This window comes from Tiliqua scincoides, chromosome 6, assembly GCF_035046505.1.
Source record: "Tiliqua scincoides isolate rTilSci1 chromosome 6, rTilSci1.hap2, whole genome shotgun sequence".
In the NCBI taxonomy this organism is placed as follows: domain Eukaryota; kingdom Metazoa; phylum Chordata; class Lepidosauria; order Squamata; family Scincidae; genus Tiliqua; species Tiliqua scincoides.
The window spans coordinates 78,057,488-78,074,757 of NC_089826.1; the positions used below are offsets into that span (position 1 = coordinate 78,057,488).

General features: G+C 42.4%; 1 protein-coding gene across 3 annotated transcripts in view; it reads left to right on the forward strand.

Annotated features, from left to right (window-relative positions):
- PPARGC1A (PPARG coactivator 1 alpha) overlaps positions 1–17,270 on the forward strand; it is a 402,579-nt gene that overhangs the window by 332,277 nt on the left and 53,032 nt on the right. For all 3 annotated transcript variants that reach the window (XM_066631898.1, XM_066631896.1, XM_066631897.1), the window contains exon 3: positions 15,211–15,405. In XM_066631898.1, coding sequence (XP_066487995.1) covers positions 15,358–15,405 — 48 coding nt within the window. In that variant the 5' untranslated portion in view covers positions 15,211–15,357. The remainder of the gene's footprint in view (positions 1–15,210; positions 15,406–17,270) is intronic.

A 17,270-nucleotide genomic window follows, 5' to 3' on the forward strand; every position in this document is an offset into this window, starting at 1 on the left:
CAGTCTATATTCTTTATCTCCATATTTCATTTGAGCTGCTAAGGTGGGATGGCTTTGCCAAGGCCATCTGCTGAATTCGAGGCAGACATCCCAATCCTAAACTGCCCCAGCACCACGCGGAACAGCAGGAGTCTCCTTCAGGAAAGGGAACAAATGTTCCCTTACCCTGTGTTGAGCCCCGTGGGTTGCAATGGGTCTTCTCTGCGTCTGCTGCATAGCAGGCACAGAACCATGGAGGCCCAAGTCAGGCTTCCGGGCACAGAAGGGGGCATAGGATTTGGCAGCAGAGTCTGCCACCATCCCTACCTGCCTCACAGGCCAAATTTACCCCTTGGTCCGCCCTCCCTCCACCCAGTTCCACCTTCCCCTCAGCCCTCCCCACCCCAAAAACTCACTCTGCCGACCATAAGGTAAACTTACTGTCAGGTGCTCCAGTGACATATCCTGGTGCAGAGGCCCAGTTACAACTGGTGCTGGCCTCTCCACCTGCACTGAGTGTCACGCACCAGCAGGAAAGTGCCTTATGGCACTTTTACGACACTTGGCGCCAGCAGTTAGGCAGTTGGAAGAGTTAGGACAGACAAAAGAAAATATTTCTGTACTCAGCGTGTGGTTGATCTGTGGAACTCCTTGCCACAGGATGTGGTGATGGCGTCTGGCTTAGATGCCTTTAAAAGGGGATTGGACAAGTTTCTGGAGGAAAAATCCATTACGGGGTACAAGCCATGATGTGTATGCGCAACCTCCTGATTTTAGAAATGGGTTATGTCAGAATGCCAGATGCAAGGGAGGGCACCAGGATGAGGTCTCTTGTTATCTGGTGTGCTCCCTGGGGCATTTGGTGGGTCGCTGTGAGATACAGGAAGCTGGACTAGATGGGCCTATGGCCTGATCCAGTGGGGCTGTTCTTATGTTCAGTGCAGGTGTACTGCCAGCGCTGCACCCGATCTTGTACTTTTAAGGGCAGTTTTCCATAATTTGAGAAGACAGTGACTGTAAGCTGGCCTCATTCAGTGTCAAATTATCTGGTAAACACCAGCTCTCAGTAGTTCTTGCATCCAGGCTTTATCTTTCAGCCTAATTACGTAGGAGATGAATCTTTTGATTTGGCTCTCTACGTGTGATTTTTTTAAGAAGCCGTTTCTGCTTAACGTTGCATATACGCAACAGGGATGTGTACATTTGGGGGCTGGGCAGAAATGGGTTAAAATAATAGCCATGGGAGGCTTAATCTAAGTCTGGATACAAGTTTGGAGGTGCAGCTTTCCATACTTGCTGTTTATATTGAGAGGGAAGTTGCCACTGGTGCCAACTGGAACAAACAACATTCGCAGGGGAACCAAATTTGGATTGGTACTACAGAAGAAAACTGGTTGATTCTTCTTTCTTCCCTACGTCACTGTCCTGATTGAGATAGGGATGCTCACAGCTAATTTTGCAACTCCAAATAATATAATTTACATCATCATTTGCTCCTTCATTAATAAAAATGTCACCGTCTTTTGTTTTGCGTTTGGTCTCCCCCACTCCCCTCGCTACCCAGTGGCTGGATTTTTCACCAGATGTGTCTCCCTTCACCATAAATGGTTGTGCTGGATTGCCATTATTCTCTGCTGTGCCTGTTTTGAGTGCTTTAACTGCTGCAATCCCGGAGATGAGTTCTATTGAAATTAGGTACCATTTGGTGGCATCACCTTTAGATGCCATCTTTAGACTTTAAACACTTTTTGAGTTGCTTAAGGTTTCTAGGCTTGTGAGTTTCATAGATTTCAACCATGGGCAGTGCAGAACAGGTCAGAGTTTAATGGTTCCTGTTTGAGAAATGTGGATGAACTTTTAGCATCCTAGAAGGCTAGATAAGAGGAAACCTAGTGCATATCTTTTAAAACCAGGAAGGAATGGGAACTTACAGATCTGCTAAGCTGACCCATTTTATTTGAGAAAATATTATATTCTCTGTTAAAACAGTTTTCGTTGTAAACCCCTACAGCAGACATTTTCAACCATTTTCATCTCATGGCACATTGACAAGGTATTAAATTTGTAAAGGCACACCATCAGTTTTTTGACAATTGACAAGGCACACCATGCTGTTAGTGGGGGGCTCACATCCCCTAAGGACCCTACTAATAAATGATCCTCCCTCAAACTCCCATGGCACACCTGCAAAACATTTGCAGCACACCAGTGTGCCACGGCACAGTGGTTGAAAATGGCTGCCCTGCAGGAAAATGAGATTGTTACTAGCAGGTTAAAACAAGGAGGGTCAGTCCAGCTTTGTGGGGAAAAAGTAAATTTATGATAAAAAATGATGGTTGCTTAAAAATAAAGAGGAATCCAAGCTTTTTTCTTGTGGGTATGTGAACAACTTAAATCATTTTGTAATTAAATACTTCATCTGACTTCCATAAGACACTTTCTGTGACTCTTTTTTGAAGGACAGTCTTAAGTGATATAGTTTCTTGATGGTGACTGAAGTGTTTGGACCTCACTAGGCTTGGTTGAAGAGCTCTGGTATTGATACAGGCTGAATTGTATTGATAACCAGATCATTCCTCCCTGTGGGCAGCTAGTCAATTATGAGGGGAAAGGGGGTGATCCACATCCCCTTCCTCTTGTGTTGACTCTGAATCTCTAGGCCTGGGCCACAGCTGCAAGATCTAACTCAGGGTGATTATATTACGTACTACAGGTACAATCCTACCTTGTGCTGGAACAGGCAAGTCAAGAGGCTTGTGCTGTATCCAGCACAGGATAGGGGCCCAAGGCAGCTCAACCAGAGGCAAGGGGAAACTTTTCCTCTGGGTAAGACGCCTTTGCCCCAATGAGTCTCCTTGGACTTGCGCCTCCTCCTGAGGTGGCAAAGGTGGCGCAAGTCTGAGGAGAGTGGAGCAGCTTCACACCGCTCCAAACTCCCCAGGAATGAGGGTTGGGATCCAGCATAAGGGCTGGATCCCATTCCCACCACCTGCCCAGCCGGGCCAACACAAGGTTCGCTGAGGAAGCTGGTGTGGAGGCTTGTGTCAGCCTCTGCAGGCCGCCGCACCTCTGAGCGCTGGCCCAGCTTCCTCCCGAGGAGTCACAAACATGTCTTACAGCACATTTGCGACCCTCCTGGGCCGACGTGTGCAGGCCCATGGGCAACTCAGGATTGTGCCCTTAGTGGGGAACTCTGTCCCATGTTCCCGAGGTTCTTCTCGGGTGGATCATTAACAATCAAATCAAAATGTATAATCTATAGCCTATCCCCTAAGCACTCACAATCTTAAAAAAATAATAATAAAAAGTTGCATAAAATACACCAGTAATAGTCACAGGAAAAGATGCCATATTGGGGTAAAGAGGAACAGTTTCTCTTCCTCTTGCTAAATATAAAAGAATACTTTAAAAGTCTTTAACGAGGTGTCTTTGCCTGGGTAGCAGGGGTTTATAGACCTAGAGTAGGCCTCTAGCTGCAGGCTCCACTTTTATCCCCAGTAGCTTTTGCTCATAGGTCTCAGTGTGGCTAAGATCTCATGTTCTTCTTTCAGGCAGAAGGATTTATGTTAGAGGAGTCTGAGCTATTGAAAATAAAGGAGAATTACAGGCCATGGGGGTGCAGGTTTTTGCAGTACGCTACAGTAAGCTAAGCGCTCGAGATTGCTTCCAAAATGAAAAAAGAACATTTCTTCTTGTTCTTTGGTTACCTGCCTGTGGACATCTTCAGGTGTAACCATATGGCAGCAATATGGCTGTGCCCAGAAAGATAATTCCTTACAGACTGTGGAACTTTGAGGCTGGTTCTTTCCGCTCCTTCTGACTACAGCAGTTCCAAGGTGTCACTTACTTGCTGAAGGGCTCTGTGCTCCCAAATGCACACTTCTCAGGCTTAGAGTTTTGGTTCCTGGTTGGGTGCATCTCTTTTGTCCACCATACTTTCTGCTCACTCTACTTGTGAACAAATATGCTGATCCTGTCCCTATTGGGCCTAGCCAAAGGTTTTGTCCTGATTCTGTGGGTTAGTTTTGCACATACTTTCCATTTTGTGGGTTGCTTTTGCACAGACTCGAGGAGAAATTTCAGAATGTGCCCTGCTTTTCTAAAAATGTAGTTAATATGCTAATAGTAAGAAAGCTGGCAGTGCATTTGCAGCTGTCAGGGTCTCAGCGCATTTAAACATCCCTTTTGTGCAAACCAGTTAATCCATTTATTTACTAATCAGCAAATTATCTTGTTTTGTCTGAAAACTTTGAGGCTTGAACCGCTGATAAGATCATTTCCTTTCAGGTGGTGTTTGGCATCAGGTATAAATTGAGTAGAGTGACCTTCTGATTCTGAGTCAAATTGACTGCATTTTTATACTTTCAATTACGTATATGGTCCACTAGAATGCACTGGCTCCAGCACAACACTATCTTATCATTTTGGTTTTGTTAACACAGTTAAGAGTCTGATAGCACATTCTCCTTTTCATTCTCTGTGTTCAAAATCAAAGCTTTAGTGTCAAAGAGAAGGGGGAGGAACTGGCAGTTTACGCAAATAAAATCTAATCATAAACGGCTCATAAGCAGCATGAATGATTTTTGGTCAAAAGATGTGAAATGTGTTGGTACAGGTTCCTAGCAGGGTAGTGTACTTGTAAGACAAAGAGGTCAATTAGTAGCTCTGCTGTTTATTAGAAACTTAATTGTCAGGCTGTAGCAGTGACTTCTGAACTGCTATAGCTCATTTCCCCTGGGGGCTGGGGGTTAAGAATAGGCCCTCAGTTTGGCTGTACTTGTCGTAAGAGGTGACTAAACAGCCACCGGGTAGATGGGACTCGTCAGCCTGGGAAGGCAGCTCATCTGAGAGAAGGAAAACTCTGATCCCAAACCTCCACTGCCTTGTGGCTACATCCAGTTATGGAAAAGGCTTCAGGAGTCAACCTCGAGGCAAAATCAGGAGCCGGAGTCCCTGAGGCAGTTCATGGCTGAACACAGTCACGTTCTGGCAACTCCTGCGACGCCGCTGGAACCAACCGTATTGGCCTCTGCCTTTCCATTGGACCATTTCAGCGACGTGGAGAGGGGGGATTTGCTGCATGGGTAACAGCCTATTCTCCATACCTACTTTACCCAGGCTTCGCGCACTGGAGAGGACACTCTGTTCCAGAACCACCATTCAGAGCGTGACACCATAGTCTTCTGAGACTGAAGGATGCCAGCAAGAATAGCTCATTAGAAGCAATGCAAAGAAGTGCAAGGTGTGGGTTTGATTTGGGGGTGGTGGTGGCAAAGAACTGTTAAGTCTCTTCTACCAATGTCTAATGCCAGAACTTTACCATAGCCTAACTTCGAACATGAAATGAAGCATCTCCTCAAGGGGAAGAGTATCTTGCCTGAGTATTTCCTGTTTCTTTGAATTTGGGCTGACATCTGTTTGTTACCAGAGGACAGTGATTTTCAACTGGTATGCTGCAGTGCATTGGTGAGCCCCATAAGGTCTGCAGGTAAGCCATGGGAATTTGGAGCACTGTGGTTGAAAATCACTGAAAAGCTCTTCTGGGTTCCGCTGCTCTGTTTCTAGGCCACCTCTCTGTAGTAAAGAATTGTTGGCTCTGCTGTCGGAGGAAGAGGATCAGACAATTTACAGGCAGTTGCCCTAGAAACTGTTGTGGAACCCAGACAAGTCTCCCAGAAGCCAGAAGTGACATCACAAGAAGTGAAGCTCATGGAGGTCAGTGCGCCGTGAACTTGCTACCATAGGTGTTCATTAATGTGCTTAGGATTCAGTTCTTCCCACTTCACACATGGGTACATACGTATGTCTGCTTAAAAGTATTCTGCCTTTCTGATTTCCATTCCTTCTAGGTGGCATATAATAAAAAAAACCAAGCTGAAATGTTTCTTGAATTTAGAGTGGCATTTTGCACACAGCTGTGACCTATGCGGACACAAGCACCATCTGTAGCTTATGCTCTTGCAATTTATTCCCATGTCCATAAACACCTTGTCAGACTTCTCTAATATTCTGTGATTACTGCACTTTGGAGGAAGAGAATTGGGTGGGGTTCTCCCTCTCCATCCTGTTTGTTACTTAAACACTCTTTTACCTAGTTCTGCTATGATTAAACACCTACATAGAGCTAAATTTCAAATTATTGGAAACCATTTTGACAGTATAAAAAAAAACCCCTTCTATTATTCACAGTTCTCATTTGGGTTGGATTCACAGGGGGAGGTGAAACATAACTGTTGTTGAATGTTGTTTTTTGGAAATAATTTGGGGTTTGCTTCAGTAAGGGTCAAATTACCGTATTTTTCGCTCCATAAGACGCACCTGACCATAAGAGGCACCTAGTTTTTCGAGGAGGAAAACTTACTTTTAAAGTAAGCCTGCCCTCCCCCTGTGGTGCCTGCGCAAATGAGGACCTTGCCCCCGGTGCGGACCTTGCCCCCTTTGTTCTCCACCTGCCCTCCCCTGTGGCGCCTGCGCAAATGAGGACCTTGCCCCCGGTGCGGAACTTGCCCCCTTTGTTCTCCGCCTGCCCTCCCCCTGTGGCGCCTGTGCAAATGAGGACCTTGCCCCCAGTATTCGCTCCATAAGACGCGCACACTTTTCCCCCCACTTTTTTGGGGGGAAAAAGTGCGTCTTATGGAGCGAAAAATACAGTATATGTCACATGACATGTATAGGCTTGCGCCGCTTAACAACCTTCCACTTCATGGCAGACCACATATATGATGGTGGTCAAAGCACAACAAAGAGGCTCTTAATGAGGCAATCAGTCTCCATTGCCTGCAGCAGAGTGTCTGTTTACACAACACAGAGGCTCTAAATGCAAAGAAGAGGCGATTATTCTCCAGTAGCCTGTGCAGCCAGAGAGTGTCTGTTTACACAACAAAGGCACTAGATTGGCTGAAGGTTCACTTTATGACCTAATCGCACAACGACAGGGTTTGGAGAACGTATCTCCGTTAATAATTGGAACTGACTTGCCTGATTTATATAACCTAAGTAGCAGTCATGGATCAGGCATGATTTATGGTTGGGGTTGCAGAAGGGGGCTTTGACACTTTGTTCCCTCCACAGTCCTGATCCAGATTTACACCCCACCCATCCCCTGTAGCTGTATTTGCCTTGGGAAAGAAGCTTCCATTGGTGCCAGTGGAAAAAGCAAAGAAGGCAGCATTAAAAGTCATTAAAACAGAAAAAAGTGGTGGGCCGTTAATTCGTTCTTCCTCAGCTTAAGCACAAATATGCAGTACCCTCAAACAAATGTGTCCCCCTTTAAGTTGCCCTTTTCCCAAAACATGCTGTAGCAGAGTTTTAATTCTCCACAAGAACCAGCACCAGTTTAGGGATTTTTTTCCAGATAATTATTAGTCATAACTGTCAGTTTCACTTCATTAATAAAAGGCTGCTCCTCGGTTTTCCTTACCAGAAAGCGCAAGAGGTGAGTCGACTGTGCTACTTGTGCCATGAGTCAAAGTGAGAAAAGCCTGGACTTCTTATTGTTGGCTGTTTCAGTCATTAGGTGTTGTGCACCAAACATCTTTTTAGAGCAGGAGTGCATCAGCAGTTTTACTCTTATGGAGAACTAGCTGGGCACGCTAGCCATCCAGACAAAAATGGATAGGATCATTTCAGCGTGGTGCTGAATGCGTTCTTGTTGCTCAGCGACCTCTTGCTCAGCACCTGTCTGGAGCAATTCAAGTGCCTGCAGGATGAGGCTGTCCCATGTAATTGCTAGAATGTCCCCTGTGGAAGCTGAGCCTCCTAAGCAGCAAGGCTGGAATAGTGAAATTTACAGCTTTTGGCTGTGGCAAAGCTCAGCTCTCTCCCAGCGCTGTCAACACCCTGCTCACATGAGAAGCACAAAGCAGGGACTGAACTGCTTTAATGAATGCTAGAATGTTTCATTAAGGTTGATCTGTTTACAATGTTGCAATCATGCTCTTTGGTTATGCAGAATGACCTTCTCTCAAGGCTTCTGTCTTGTTTGCTTGCACAAGCAGCTTGCTTAAATGGCATCTAATGTTTCCTAACTACTGGCTACCAGTCTTAGTGATGCCTGGAGGCTTGAATAGGTGGGGTGAAGAGGGGGAAAATGGAATGACTTCTGCTGTATGAATAAGGCAGAGAGTGAATTTTGGAGCTTGGGCAATTGCTCTCAGTATGTGCTGTTGCTTTTGGGAAATATCTCTTTTAAAAACTTGCATTTCTAGCTGCCCGAAGTCTCTTCCTCCCATAAACGACTCCACCCTTTCTACCTTGTTGCTTGACTGTTAATGTTGGCCCTCCAGAAGGTCCAGGGATGGTCCTGAGGGTCCAGACCCTTCTGCAGGGCTCTCTGCACTTCCAAACTGCTGAAAATAGTGAAAAACGGTCTCTTCTGGTTTTTGTCATGAATCCCGAAGTGGACCTTTTTTTTTTCTTTTCTATTTACATCAATTTGGAGATACATGGAGCCCTGCCGAGGAATCCACAGACTCCCCTAGAGCCTCTGAAGGCTTGCACTACAACAGGTGGAAAAAACTCATTTTGTCCCTGTTAGTGACGTGATCATGGCGATCGTGTCACTGCCTTTGGCATCGCCCTGCCCATTAAGGGAGCAGAGACAGAGCTTTTCTAGCTGGGGCATCGCGACACCCCAGTTTAGGAACGTCTGGTTTAGGTTGTAAACTTCCTGAGGCAGGAATGTGTCTACTTTTGACTTTAGAAACTCCTATGTTTCTTGCCCTTGTGAGTGCCTGTCTTTCCCTCCTGTTCAACTGATATACCAGGGGTGGCCGAACTTGCTTAATTTAAGAGCCACATATGATAAACATCAGTTGTTTGAGCGCTGCAATATTTAAGAAGCATTTAAATTCTTGGAATATATTTACTCACCGTGAACATTAAATTTGCTTTTTAATTCAGTGTACGGTACTCTCAGTTTATATCCAGTAAATAATTATAAAGCTTGAATTTTTTTAATTAACCTTTTATGTTATTTGTGATGCAAAAAGGAGCTCAGCCAATGTATTTCCGCGAGCCGCATGTTATATGTTAAAGAGCGTGTGGCTCGTGAGCTGTGGTTTGGCCACTTCTGTAAGTAAACGTATTTCAAAAGAACCAGAAGTGTTTCTAGTACTTCCTTCTCACAAGGGAACTGATCTGATAAAACAGTGATTACCAGCCTTTTTTCACTTGCATATCCCTGGCCAGCCTATTTCCATAAATTGTACCTCTTATATTAGCAAAATGCTTGTAATTAATATAGTTGCTGTTATTTCAAATTTATATATTGCAGCTGTAAATAAATGGCCCAATAGTGGGATTAAAAAGAAATGGAATAAATTTTATAAAACACAGAACAAATGTTCAAAGTGATCCCTGAGCTTGTTTTGAGGCACATAGTTTTTGAAATCAGGCTCAACTGATGTAAGATACAGTCTTAAATCTAGAACTGCATCCAGCTTACTTCGGTATTTACTTTTTAGGAAGGCACGAGAAGAGAAAGCCCTCTCCACCAGCTCTATATCCTTGTTTGTATAGCTGGTATGAATTGTTTGTAAATGCTGCAAGAGTAAAGAAGGTTTCATGCTACCCCATACAGTACACACTGGGGACAGTCCTCATCTCCTATATGTGAAAACCCATATTTCATGTATTCATCACAGTGATTTCTCTTCTACCTGTTTGAAGAACTGAAGATTGTACCTATTCACTGTTTTGCACCAATCACTGATAAATTCTTAGTGATTGATCACTTTCTACATTATGTTTCAGATTTTTTACTGTGCAAGTTTTCAACTACTGAACCATATCTGATCATACACTAATTGATGACCAAAAACTACCAACTAGCAGTTGGTAGGGCTTTCACAGCCAGCTGACTGCTTTCTTTCATACTTTGCAAGCCCCGCAAGATATTCTAATACAGACTTGTATTTTTCTGCCATTATTCAGTTATTTTTTGAGTATCCCTAAAGGTCATGGCAAGTACCCCTGGGGGTCCATGTACCCCCAGGTTAGGAACCACTGTGATAAAAAGACTGCTGCTCAGAGACCGGGGGGGGGGGAAGGTAAAATCATGTTATCCTTCCTTCTCTATACTTTCTCAGTCCCATTCTTGCTGTGTTAACTAATAAATATGTTTCCTGTACAAAGAAGCATTTAGGAGCAAGCCCATGGTTGAACTTTGCAAAGGTTATCTCCCCACGTCATTTTGCTGCCGAATGCTTTCCCTCTTCCATGTCATTTGTGAACAGACATGTGTTGGCTGGGTAGCATGCCTCCGTCTGTGGTGACTTTGATTTATTTGCTCTGTAAATTGGGACTGGAGCAATAATGGGAAGTGACATTAATTGTTTTAACAGAGTCCTCTTTGTCACATCTTTTTGCTTTTCTCCGAGGAGTGTTTGATTGTTTGAAACTTATACAAAAAACTAATTGAAATTGCTATGATGAGAAGGGCCAGTCCACTCCACACTCCGATTTTGAATGTCGGTGTGCGTTCGTCTTGGTTTTAAAGCGCAAACACTAAGCAAATGCTAAGGCTTCTGTTACAGTCCATATTATCAAAGGAGCCTGGCTGGCTTGTGAAGAGTAATGCTTTATAGCTCTGTGGGAGGTTTGGCAAGCAGCGGGGTGAAGTCAGGACACCACTGAAGTGCTCCACTGTGATCGTATATACCAGAGAGATTCTGCTTCCTGAGCTGTCGTCAGCAAGCAATCGAGAACGCTCCTAGAGCCCTTTTATTTGTGGTTCTTGAACAGGGCTTTGGAACAGTGTATGGTCACAATTCCACACTGAGTTACATGCTTTAAATCCATTGTAAACCATTGACTCAGTGCCTTTTAATAGCATGTTTAGTGCATCATTAGAAGGACGTGCTGAACCCTCTTGAGAAATTTTTATAGAAATTTTTATTAAACACTTCCAGCTTCTTTTGAAATTTCTTGGATGCTTCACCTGAAAAGGAGCACCCAGGGCCAGCCGTAGGAGCTTCAAGGCCCAAATGGAAACTTTTTTTTTTTTTTTTTGCAGAGCCCCAGATTTACAGCCAAGGTCTGTCAGATCTTAGAGATGCAAGTCAAATGTATTATAGACTCTATATCTCTATGGTAGAGTGGAAAGCAATCAAAATATGCAGTTAAAAAATGCATGATGAACCAAATGGATCTAAGCACATTTTAATATTAAGTAGCATACATGTAAGCCTACAAGTAAACCAACAAAAGATATAGATTACCTTTGAAAAAGAAATAAATTTCATGCCGTTCTATAGTTAACCTATTATGTAATTCAAATACAGTGTTAAAAATTTTGAAATATCAACAGTATAAAAACCACTACTGATTTTTTTAAGAATTCAGAAGAAAATTAAAATACACGTGGTGACTATCTACAGATTCGGCAACCCGCAGATTGCTCCACTGAAGACCTCCTAGACACGACCGGAACCTCATTCAGGTGGCTTCTGGGTGGTTTTCTGAACCTCAGAGAGGCCATGTGGCACTGTGCACAGGCTCTCCAAGGCTCAAAATGCCGTCTGGAACCTTTATACCAGCAACTTCCATTTTTTGCAGAAAAAGGCTTCGGGCAGCATTCTGAGCCTCAGAGAGGCCACACAAGGCTCAGAACAGCTCAGAGGTTCGCTTTGATGCTCAAAATGGTCTGGACACAACCGGAGCAAGGCTCCGGGCATGTTAGGAGCTCCAGTGGGCCTGCCGTTTTCGGTACCTGCGGGGAATCCAGGAATGAGACTCTTGTGGATAATGGGGTCCCACCTGTAGTTTCTGTTCCATGTAAAACCTGCAATGTGGTGTTAGGTGCCTGTTGCAGTGTGGTGTTGTGTGTACAGGTGCAACCTCATTATCCACAGGGGATCTGTTCCAGGACCCCCACCCCCACCCCGTGGATACACAAATCTGCACGACTTGCTGTTTGCTCATCAAAGTAACTTTCTGACTTCCAGAAGGCCTGAAAAAGTCACTTCCTATTTTCCAACAATTTAGCATATCACGAAAGACCGTGATTGTGTTAAAGGATTAAAATCTATGTTCATTATTGGATTGTTGCTGGCCATGAAAACCTACAGACATTCACCTCCTGTTTGATGAGCAAACTAGAAATGGCTTTCCCCGGTGTCAGTGGCATCTTTGGTAAATGCCGGATCTGTGGATCTATTGTATTTGACAAGACAAGAATAGATTCCCCTAAACTAGCCCTGGGTGCACCCAAATTCACGTCCAATTCAAAGTCTGGTGAAATCTAGCAGCGTGAGAACCCTTGCCCCTCTCAGAATTTTCACTAGTCTTAGCTAGTGGTAGAATTCTACTGGTAGAATCTCCAAATTTCAACCTTGGCCAGATTCTACTGGTAGAATCTCCAAATTTGCTTTCAGTTTGACTTCTAAGCCATTGTGTGACTTAAAAGGAATTGTGTGTCACTTACCCAATGTGCATGACACACTGCAAGAGGTACTATATGGGTAAAAACTGTTCAGCAGAGAAACTAACTGGAGTGGATGCACAAGAAGACAGTTAAAGAGAGACTTTAGTGCAACTGATATAAACCCCGTTTTACATATCCAGCAAAATGTGTAGAATCAGTGTGCAAATTAGGAGGATTCAATGTAGAATGCCTGTAGATCCAGTAATGTACAGTCTTGGTGAACGGTTCTCCTAAAGAACCTTTTTGTTGTTTATCAAACTCTCTTATTTATACATAATTTTTCTGTGTGAGATAATGAGCAAAGGAAGGTAAGGGAATGTGTATGTATTTAAAGGGCATGACACTTGCATGACTCTTTATTTTAAAAAAAAATCTACCTAATAAACCCAGCAATATAATTTCAAGGAGTAAAGTTTGTACATTTTCACTCTGCCACACACTGGATGTGCTTGCCATTTGACATGCATGGGAAATGAATGCACATTTAATTGTTGAACATACTTGCCCACATTCACATCTGTTGTGCATTCCATTTTTCATCTTCAATATTTTGATGTCCTTGTTTCTGACCAGATCTAGCTGTTTTTCTTCTTTCCTTGGTTGAACTAGGGAAAATGGGTGGGGATTATTGAGTCATCTTTATAAGTGTTACTTTATGCTTTTTATTGGCAATCAATGCAAATCTTAATGACAGTATTTCTATCCTGCTTTTAAATCTGGATTTCTGTCACTTGTACATTGCAATCAACACTCACCTGTGAGCTTTGCTTCTCTGCCCAACCATGTGTTGAGTCTACGTACTTGACCAAAAAGTTAGATCATTTCGTATTTCAATACAAAGTGAAGAGTTTATAGTCCATAAACACATTGTGATAATATGCATGTTTAACCCCCCCCCCCCAAAAAAAAAACCCTGTTATTTTGCTAAAGGTAACAGAAATTAATTTAGTTAAGATCAGCTGTAAGTGATCTCTGTTAAGAAAAGCTTTGTATGTTGAGGTTTGCTTGGTGTTTCAGATATGAACCCTTGCCCATTCCTGGGTGGTATTCAGCTACTTAAGTGTGACATCTACAGAGAATATCTAGACTGCTTCTTTTTTTCTGAGAATTTCATTTGGCTGCCAGCAAAGTCTTTACATGGGCTCCACAGGGAGTTTTCCAAAGCTTTAAGTCATTAATAATTACTGCGACAAATCTCCAAAATATAATAAGTGCTTTATTTTTCTGCCTCCCAATTATATGTATGATGATTGGAACATATTGCATTGAGGAACGCAAGGATATTAAATGTATTTGATTTGGCATAAACAAGTCCCTGGTACTGAAATAAGATATCTAGTACAAATTAATGTTGCAACCACATCTGATTAGGAATTAATCTACTTCTTACAATTGCACACCAAATTAGATGAACTTGTTTTGTAGTTTATTGAACACTCAAACTACATGACTGAAAAGGACAATTGCAAAGGCAACCTCCATAATATATTTATTTAGAAAAAGAACCACAGAGTCTGTCTTAATACCAGCAGCATTGATTACTCTTCTTCAGAATGCATAGAAATAAGTTATCTATAGGTTACCAAATGTTTGCACGAGGGAAGCACCTGGAGGAAAATATTGTGACTTCCTTTTATTCCCTTGTGCATCTGAATGGGAAAAGTCACTTAATTTCTGTCCAATTCAGTCTCCTGATTAGTTTTCTTATTTTCTGAGTCTTGTCATTTTGTTAGGTCAATTAACTGGTATTCAGTGGTAGAGGAGGAATTGGGGGAGAGAGAGAGCGAGAGATGGACAGTTTGAGTAGCAGTGGTTTCTAATGAAGTGTATAGGACAATCTGTGCATGATAATCGATCAAGAGTTTATTAGTGCGCAGTTAAAAATAGGTTGGAGGTGGGAAACCTAGAGAGCTGGTATAGTGGCTGGTGGCTAAGAGTCTGAACTGTGAATCATGGCTTCCCTGGCTTGAATCATGTCTTTGTCATAAACTAAGCTACTCCCTCTCAGACTCTGCTCTCCAGCCACAGTATGGGAAGAATATTACTTGCGTATCTTACAGGGTTCCATCAGAGTAATATATATGAAGCTCTAGAAAAAAATTTATATTCATCAATTATAATAATTAAATACATTATTAATTAATAATAATCAGGATCCGTGCTCCCAAGGCTGCTAGAGACCTAGATATAGTATGTGAGTGTAGACATTTGCTAAACTTTCCCTAGAAATGGAGTTCAAGGACTGTTCCTCCAGATCTTTATAGTCATTCCAGAATACCCAGAAGACTGAACTGGAGAGCAAGATATGTAGTTAGGGACTGCAGGCCAGAGAGAAACTGGGTTCACACAAGATCTACAACATTCCAGTTAACTAGAGAAAATTGGAAAATGTGACATTTTAATTTGGGGTATAAAGACTACCCTTTATCACATGTTAGCATTCCAGCTATTTTCTAGCACAAGAACTACTGATTAAGGGTGCTTACAATTTTTTTTTTAATGTTTCAAAAACTTTTTTGCAACCCATCAAAAATCAGCTTGTAACCCACTGGTGGGTCCTGATCCAAAGTTTGGGGAACACTGCTCTGCTCTATACAAATGTCAGTTACTTTTTATGCTGTAAAAATAATAAATTTTGAAACCATTTTGCAATTTCAGATTTCATGCCACCCAGCCCCACACACATGTAATTCAGTTTTAACCCTGAAATTCACTCTGAAATTAATTCAGCCTGCTTATGTTTTGTATGCATATCTCATACTAACCCTTCCCAATTCATGTTTCTCTCTTGTGTTCTGCTCCAATAGAAGATAGATGAAGAGAATGAGGCAAACTTGCTAGCAGTTCTGACAGAGACATTGGACAGTATCCCTGTGGATGAAGATGGATTGCCTTCATTTGATGCACTGACAGATGGAGATGTGACCAATGAAAATGATGCTAGCCCTTCACCAATGCCCAATGGCACCCCTCCACCTCAGGAGGCAGAAGAGCCATCTCTGGTAAGAAACTACCTTCCTACCATTTAACTTAAAATAGTGGTGCATGAATGTGATGTTGTTTTACCAGGATTTAGCCTTTTTTCCATTAGATTAAAAAACACAAAGAAAATTGAATAATTCTTAGAAGTTTCCAGGGGAAAGTCTGGGAACCCTGGAAGTGATACAAACTGTATTGATTGGATGTTCTTGTCCCCGTAATTAACAGTCTGTCTTAACATTCTATTCTGATAAGAAGAAATGATGTAGTGAATTGGGGATGTTGGTACATTTGTGTAGTTTTTATTAGTGTGTGATGAGATGCTTAATATTTATCAGAAAAATTAGTAATAGTACATATGACTTCAGAATTGGCCTGTGATTATATAGGTCAGGCAAGAGAGGAGGGAGAGGTAGAATTGGATATAGGAGTAGTATTTTGATGGGAAGCTCTCTGGCCATGGAACACATAACTTCTATGTTCTATGTTGCAAACAGAACATAAAACTAAAAAGTATGGGTAACCCATAAATGTTTTTTTAATACAAAAGACCCCCAAGTATCTCTCTTTAATGTTTCATCTTCTCAATGCTGGAAGACATCGTTAGGATTGATACAGGTATTCAGGAGAGTGGTAGAAATGTTTTGAATTAACATTCAGAAGTTTCCAAGGCATTTGTCCTCAAAAAAGTGAATGTGTATTCAAGTGATTTCCCCCCCACACTTAAAATGTATATCTATCCTTTGCTTGGTCAGTGAAAGTAGTTTGAACACATCTGTTCTGCCCTGAAAACACATGCTTCCAAAGGCAGAGAATATATACTCAGGTGGCTCACTGTGTTATTTATACATATTTTTACTCCTAAACCATCTACCGAGTAAGAACAGAAGGTGTTCAGTTCCCCCTGCCTGAAACTCCACCACCAGTCATTGTAGACAGTACTAAGCTAGATGGATGTGTGAGCTGGGGCTGTTGTATGAGAACCATTGTATGTCCACGTCAACCTATATCACTGGTTGGAGATCAGAAAGCTCATGAACATCACTCTCTATGGAAATTGCAGCTTCTCTAGGCCAGTTCTTATGTTTCATTTGAAATCTCTGGAATTTATTTCCATCTAGCGTCTGATATTTTTAGGATAGGGATGCCTCTTCAAGCAGAGGCTCGACGAGCACCTGTTAGAGATGCTGTAAGAGGATTTCCTGCCTAAGGCAGGGGGTTGGACTAGATGACCTGTTGGGTCCCTTCCAACTCTGTGATTCTATGATGTAAGGCATAACCCCTCAAACCTCTTACTTCATTGTAGTCCCTCCTCAGGGAATATTCTGGGTTAAATGCTCTGAAGATGGAAGTCTGCAGAAACTAACCTGTTGCAAAACTCAGCGGTGACTAAGATTGTCTTAAAAAAAACAAAAAAACCCCTAACGTGACAAAAACCGATTCCACTGCCAGAGGACTGTTTTTATCTTTCAGTCATAATGGAACTGAGAAGTTCAGTATCTTTACAGCTGCCACTATCAAGATAACGTGCAACTTGCATTTCTCAAATGATTTTATCAACCACCAGGAAGATTTGTATTGCTTTGCTCTGCCCGGCAGAAAAAGCAAGCCAATGGGGCAGACCTTGTTTGCTTTGAAATGTAGTATTTGTCCTTCAGCAGCGTGTGCATATGTATAAGCTTCATGTATCCCTCTGCTGGACTCCATTGTAAGCAAATGTTGTCTGTGCCATGTGCACTTTCTCTAACAAAAGTAAGAAATTTCAGACCTGTTTTTTTTTTTTAAAAAAACAAAACATTCAACTCTCCATTTTCATTTGGCCCTTTTAGGTCATAGAAACACAGACAATTCTCCAGAACAGTGGTCTCCAAATTCGGGACTGCTGTGT